Source organism: Rhinopithecus bieti, unplaced genomic scaffold (genome assembly GCF_001698545.2).
Source record: "Rhinopithecus bieti isolate Rb0 unplaced genomic scaffold, ASM169854v2 scaffold_57164, whole genome shotgun sequence".
NCBI classification, from domain to species: domain Eukaryota; kingdom Metazoa; phylum Chordata; class Mammalia; order Primates; family Cercopithecidae; genus Rhinopithecus; species Rhinopithecus bieti.
Window position 1 is genome coordinate 80841 of NW_016822628.1, and position 7267 is coordinate 88107.

Sequence of the window (7267 nt, forward strand, 5' to 3'; positions counted from 1 at the left end):
GTGAAATTTATAGTAAGATGGGGTTGGCAGCCTGAAGGGGGGCAGTCAGCAGTGCCTTGTAGCTGTGAGTGCTGTTTATTTTTGTGTGACCAAGTTTCAACTATAGAGAATCTCCATATGAAAGTTGGGTTAGTAATAGAGATTGAAATGCAAGAAAAAGATAGTAATATAAGTATGAAATAGTACTTCATCTTCAGTGTAATCACAGGGTACACCTTGTCACTGAAGATGTTCTATAAAGGTAAGCGGGAGAACCACTGTGATGGGCTATTATCTGGAGGCAAGTAGGGATCTGGGGTAAGATATTGGAATTCTGTTATGTTTATATAGAGTATGGCGAGAAATCGGGATAAGCGCAAGGGGTCAGGGAACATGTGGTGGTTGGGAGAGTTTGGTGAATTTGAGACGGGTAGGGGTAAGTCTAGTAGATGTCCACTGATTGTCTTCTGTGGGGGCCTTTTTTAATTGTGATATATGGACCCAGTGCGTGTGTCCTAGAAGTTTGGCTGCTGTGTATGTGGATAGGAGGACAGTATAGGGGCCTTTCCACCTAGGCTGAAGATCTTTGGCTTGGATATCTTTTAAGTATACTTGGTCTCCTGGGCTGAGAGAGAGATGTGGGCTATAGGTGTCTGTTGGAGAGGGGTGTGCTAGTTCTGCATGTTGTCTCAGGAGTTGTCTCAAGAGGGTGAGGTATGGGAGATAAGTTGCCAGCGGGGAAGAAAGGGTGGGTAACTGCTGGAGGGTGAGGGGCCGGCCGTAAACTAATTCAAACGGACTGAGGCCTGTTGGACTCCGTGGGGCTGCTCGCAGCCGGGTTAGGGCCAGGGGAAGGAGAGTTACCCACGATTGTCGAGTCTCGAGGGAGAGTTTGGTGAGTTGCTGCTTAATGAGCCCGTTGGCCTTCTCTACTTTACCAGAAGACTGAGGTCTATAAGGGATGTGGAGTTTCCAGGTGATGTGTAGGAGGGCTGCCACCTGTTGGACTACCTTGGAGATGAATGCTGGGCCGTTGTCAGACTGAAGAGTGAGCGGGAGGCCAAACCTAGGAATAATGTGTTCAGTGAGTATGGAGGCAACTATATTGGCGGTTTCTCCTGTAGTAGGATAGGCTTCTATCCATCCTGAAAAAGTATCAACGAGGGTTAAGAGATATTTGAATTTTTTATGCCTTGGCATGTGGGTAAAGTCAATTTGCCAATCTTCGCCTGGTTGGTGCCCTCTGAGTTGATGGCTCGGATGGGGGTTGCGCAATGCGCCTTGAGGGTTTGACTTGAGACATGTGGAACACTGTCGGTTGATTATAATTAGGTGTTTCATGAGTGTGGGGCAGTGAATGAGGGGGCTTAGGAGGTTATATAAAGCTTTGGGTCCTATGTGTAGGGAATTATGTATGTCTTTTAGAATGGTGTGGAGTTGAGTTTCAGGAATAACTAATTTATTATTGAGGTAAATCCAATTGTCTGCGGCTAGTTTGGCTGTTGAATCTTGTAATAGTTTGGTCTTTTCCTCTTGGGTATAAGTAGGGGTATATTGAGGAGAGAGAAAACAAATAGAGGGAAGCGTGGGAGTGGAGAATCCGGCTGCCGACTTGGCAGTGGTGTCGGCAAAGTTATTGCCAGCCGCCACCGAGTTAGATGGAGTCTGATGACCTTTACAGTGTATGATGGCTGCTCTGGAAGGTGCTGATAAAGCGTCTAGCAGTTTGAGTATCTGTTTTTTGTTGACTATAGGGGTACCACTGGTGGTTAGGAACCCTCTCTCTTTCCAGATGACAGAGTGGGTGTGTGCAATCAAGAAGGCATACTTGGAGTCTGTGTATATGTTTACCGTTTTTCCTCTGGATAGGAGGAGAGCCCTAGTTAGTGCGATAAGTTCTGCCTGCTGTGATGTTGTTCCTTGTGGTAAAGGCTTAGCTTCTAGGACAGCAGAAGATGTAACTACCGCGTATCCTGCCTGTCTGTTTCCTAGAGAATTTATAAAAGAACTGCCATCTACAAATAGGGTTAACTGTGAGCCTTCCAATGGCTGGTCATGTAAATGTAAGTGACTAGGTGGTTGGGCCTCTAAAAGTTCTGGACAGGAGTGTTCAGTACTAGGTTGCTTGAGAGGGTCAGGAAGTAGGGTTGCTGGATTCAGAGAGGAACAGACTCCTAGGGCAATGGTGGAGTCTTCTATGAATAAGAGGTGAAAGAGTTGGAGTCTGGACGGGGTTAGATGGCTAATACTTCTGTGGGCAATAAGATCTTGAAGGCGGTGAGTAGAGAAGACTGTTAGGTTACCACCCCTAATGAGTTTCTTTGCTTCTTGGGTTAGACAGGCTGCTGCTGCTAGGGCCCGAAGACAGGGCTGCCACCCTTGTACGGTGGGGTCTAATTGTTTAGATAGATATGCCACGGGGCGGTAGGTGGCGCCTATAGATTGGGCTAAAAGACCCACTGCAACTTTTTGTCTTTCATCTGTGAAAAGCTGGAAGGGGCGTTGGAAGTCTGGGAGTGAGAGAGTAGGATGTGAGAGAAGGCAGTTTTTCAGGTGAGTGAAATGTTTATAGATTAACTTTGGGTTAGACAAAGGTCCTTGGGGAGTCTCCTTGACAGCTGCATATAGAGGCTTAGCCAAGATTCCGAAATTAGGAATCCAGTGTCTGAAAAATCCTACTAGGCCTAGGAAGGATTGAATTTCCTTAGCGTCTTGAGGAGGAGAAAGATTTTGTATTAGAGTTAAGCGGTCTGTAGTAAGTGAGCGCGTCGTAGGAGTGATCTCAATACCTAAATATATGACACATTGTTGTGCGAGTTGAGCTTTGTGTTTGGATATTCGGTAACCTTTGGATCCTAGATGATTAAGGAGGATCGCAGTGTCTAAAAGAGAGTCCTGTCCCGTGGGACTACAGAGTAAAAGGTCATCTACATATTGGAGAATTTTACTATTGGTAAGAGGACAGGAGGCTAAGTCTTTTGCTAGGGCCTGCCCAAAGAAATGGGGGCTGTCTCGGAACCCTTGGGGAAGCACTGTCCATGTCAGTTGGGTGGAGGTATGGGTGTCTGGGTCTTCCCATGTAAAAGCAAAAAGAAACTGACAATCTGGGTGCAGGGGAATAGTGAAAAATGCATCTTTTAGATCCAGTACAGTAAAGTGTGTTGTATTAGGTGGAATGAGAGAAAGAAGGGTATAGGGGTTGGGAACTACCGGATGGGTGGGACAAACAGCTTCGTTGATAAGACGAAGATCCTGCACTAACCGAAAAGTTCCATCTGCCTTCTTTACAGGTAGGATTGGGGTGTTACAGGGAGAATGAATGGGGATGAGGATGTGTTGGCTGAGTAACCTAGTAATGATTGGTTTTAGTCCTCGTAAGTGCTGTGGAGAGAGAGAGAACTGTGGGCGGGTTGGAAACTGAGATGGTTTCTTAAGTTTTATAAGTATTGGTGGATGATGGTCCGCCACGACAGGAGTGGAGGTGTCCCACACTTGGGGGTCGATAGGAATGGGGAAATCGGGGAAAGGGTTAGTAGGATTGTTGGAGTCATTTGAGTTAGTCAATACTAGAAGCAGATGGCGGGTAGGGTGGGGGGCGCTAGTAGGGATGGAGATACAGGCTTTCAGTTGACTTAAAACATCTCGGCCCAGTAGGGGAGTGGGGCATGAGGGGATAATGAGGAACGAGTGTGCAAAATAGTTGTTGGCCAGGCAGCAATTAAGGGGTGGGGTTTTTCGAGGGCTGGACGGGGAGCCATTGACTCCTACAACAGAAATATTGGAGGGAAGGCTAGGCCCTTCGAAAGACGGCAAAACAGAGTAGGTAGCCCCGCTGTCGATTAAAAAAGTAATTGTCTTACCCGCTACCAGGAGAGTTACCCGCGGCTCGGCGAGGGTGATGGGGGTCCCCGAGTCCCGGCACCTTCAGTCGTCATCCAGATGTAAGAGCTGGAAGGAGCTCCCAGGGTCCTGAGAAGGGACATCACGTTGAGGCGCCATGCCCGTTTTCAGGGTGGGGCAGTCAGACTTCCAGTGCCCTTCTTCATGGCATGCTGGACAAGGAGTTGTTGGCAGACGAGGGTTAGGACACTTTTTAGCCCAGTGTCCAGCTACTCCGCACTTGTAGCACGGCCGCACTGGCTCAGACGGTTGGGGACTCTGGGGACATCTATTAGCCCAATGCCCTGGGTTACCGCATTTATAGCAAGCCCCTTTTATTGTCTTTGAGCCTCCGGGGGTTTTGCTCTCCAGTTTTGGGTTACGGCTAGGCTGCAAAGCAGCAACTAAGGCTTGAGTCTGGAGCTGTACCTTCTGCTTTAGGCGGGCCTGTCGTTGGGCCTCAGCCGTTTCCTCCCTTGAATTATAGACCTTGAAGGCCGACTTGACTAGGTCTTGAATAGGAGTTTGAGGTCCATCCTCTGCCTTTTGGAGTTTTTTCCGAATATCCGAGGCCGATTGTGAAATAAAATATGATGCTAGAATAGTGGCCCCGGCTGGGGAAGCTGGGTCTAACCGAGTGTATTGAATTAAAGCCTCAGTTAGCCTGTTTAAAAATGTGGCCGGGTTCTCATCTGGACCTTGAATAATTTCTTTTAGTTTATTAAAATTTACTACCTTATTTGAGGCCGCCTGCATACCAGCCAGAAGACATTGAGTCATCATATCTCGTCTTCGGCGGCCTGGCTGGCCTACTTGATAGTTCCAGTCTGGGTCTATAGAGGGGACTGCTTGTTCCCCTAGTGGGAACGCAGGGTCTGTTAAGTGTAATTGGTTGGCATGCTGCCTGGCGGCCACTAGGATGCGCTCTTGCTCCTCAGGGTTTAGAGTAGAGGTAAGAATAACCTGGAGATCATGCCAGGTTAAATCGTAGGCCTGGCAAAGGTATCTAAATTCTTTGGTATAAATTGTAGGGTTGGCAGAAAAATCTCCTAGGCGTCTTTCAATCTTTGAAAGATCTGCTAATGAAAAGGGAACATGAACTCTAACTACGCCCTCTGCTCCGGCCACCTCACGCAAGGGTGCTAAGACCGCAGGGGGGTTGGATAGGGTGGGAGTAGGAGCGGGGGCAGTTAGGCAATCTTTAGAGCGGGTATGGGCAGAGATAGGCGAACTAAGATGACCAGGCGGAAGTGCCGAGGGGTCGGAGGGAAGTGTAGCCTCAACAATGGTGGGAGAGGCTGAGGAGGGAGGCGGGACAACCGCGAGAGCGGGAGGGGGAGGTGGAGCCAAAAGAGGAGGTGGGGCCGAAGCGGGAGGGGGAGGTGGGGTATACGGTGGGAGTGGAAGGGAGGGAGGGGAAGTAAGGTCTTCGGGCAACTCAGACAGGAAAGATGACTCCTCTTTTTCGGACTTTGTTAGGCCTGCGTCCTTAGCCAACATGACTTGAGCCAAGGAACACTGGCCACACAGGTCCGGACGAGAACGCAAGGCCCAAAATCCTTGTATATAATTAATTTCGGACCACTTGCCTAAGCGTTGACAAAAACTACTGAGGTCGGTTAAAATGTTACGGTCTAGAGTGCCCTCAGGCGGCCATTGAGACTGATTGTCTAATTTATATTGTGGCCACGCCACAGTGGAGAGGAACACCAGTCGCTTTCGCCTGAGATCTTGTTCTAATTGCAAAGTTTTGAGATTTTTTAGAAGACACCCTAAAGGGGAGTCTCTAGGTATTTGGGATTGGGGGTTTCCCATTGCCTTCCTCTCGCCTATAGGCGGAAATGGAAACTGAACTCTACCTGGCTACAAAGCGTCCTTTGGAGCCACTAGAGACCAGCAGGAGGCTCCTGGAGCTGGAATGGATATTACCTCCAGGCAGACGTCTCCATCCTGGACGGGTCTCCCACGGAACGGAGTGGAGGTCCTTTGGTCAGACGTCTCTGTCTTTGGGAACTTCCCTGGGTCACCTGGTGACCGGAAAAAAAAGCCTTGGGCCTGCGCAGGACTTCTGGCCAAGGGATATGAGAGGGAGGCAGAAGGTACTCACCCCTAGGAGACTTGGAGGTGGGGAAAGCGATGTCCAGGTCCTGGTCCGTCTGGGGCGTGAAAGGAGGAGGCTCCTCGGACCTTGGGGGGCCCTGAGGAGGGGTCTCCTCCCAGGTTTCGGCACAAGGTGATTTGCTTTAATGCGACCCCCACAGTAAATGTCAGAGAAAAGGCAAGTAGGCAAGGCAAAAAAAACTTTATTTACAAGCCAATGTGAAGGAGGGAGCGAGGTTCACTGGTCTCCAGCAGTGGAGGCCGACGAAGTCACTCCAGTGTTCTTGGGAGAGGTTCCTAGGTCCGCACAGGAGCAGGGGCCAAGGAAGTTCACACTGGTGTTCTCGGGCGAGGTTCCTGGGTCCCGCACACGAGGAGAGGCCGAGGAAGTTCACACCGGCGTTCTCGGGCGAGGTTCCTGGGTCCCACGTAGGAGGAGGGGCCAAGGAAGTTCGCACCGTGCGCCTGCCAGGAGCGGCTTTTAAGTCCTGGGCCCGGGAGTGGGAGGGCAGTGGGCGGGACATAGGCGGGTCGGGGGCGGGGCGGTAGGCGTGGCTAGGCAGGTTCCGGTTTCTCTCTGTCGGAAGTCGGGTTGCACCTGCGCAGTCGACCCATGTCATTCCCTGGCGTGGGAAAGTTGACGGTGAAGAACCTGGAACCGCGCCATCTTGCCTCTGTTCGTCCAAACAGTAGGTACTGGGCAAAGTAATATGTCACAATCCTTACTGTGAGCAGGCCTTAGGAAGAAGTAGAGAGTCACCTAGTCTAGATGATGGGCCCAGAGGTATTTAACAATGACTCCTGCAAGTAGGAACCAGGCAGAAGAATCACATCACGCATGTGCTGTGCCCAGTTATAAGTCACACTTCCTTCTGTGGGCATGACCTAGGCAGGGAGAAGAGTCACATCCTCCTGGTGCTGGCCCAGGGATATGTCACAATCTCTCTTATGGGCAATGCTCAGGTAAGAGAGGAGAGTCAAATCAAGTAGGTGATGGACCCAGATGTATATCACAATGCCTTCTGTGAACTTGATCCAGGCAGAAGATTCACATCAACTTGGTGCTAAGCCCAGCAACATGTCACAATCCCTTCTGTGTAAAGGGACCAGGCAGGAGAAGAGAATCACATTACCTGACTGATGAGCAGAGAGATATGTCACAATGCCCCTTGTAGGCAGGGGCTAGGCAGAGGAGTTACATCGCCTGGGTAGTGGACCTAGCAATATACCACGGTGTCCCATATGCACAGTGCACGAGCCAGAGAGTCACACAACCTGGGTGTGAGGCCAAGCTATATATAATAATTCT

The 7267-nt window shown here is 49.9% G+C and overlaps 1 protein-coding gene across 1 annotated transcript; it reads right to left on the reverse strand.

Moving 5' to 3' along the window:
* Window positions 1-952: 952 nt before the first annotated feature.
* Window positions 953-5693, reverse strand: LOC108521259 (uncharacterized). Its single transcript, XM_017860983.1, has 2 exons — window positions 3840-5693; window positions 953-1045 (listed from the first exon to the last, which is right to left on the reverse strand). Exon 1 carries the CDS (start codon window positions 5671-5673, stop codon window positions 3904-3906), a length of 1770 nt encoding a protein of 589 aa, XP_017716472.1. The 5' UTR covers window positions 5674-5693; the 3' UTR covers window positions 953-1045; window positions 3840-3903.
* Window positions 5694-7267: the final 1574 nt, after the last annotated feature.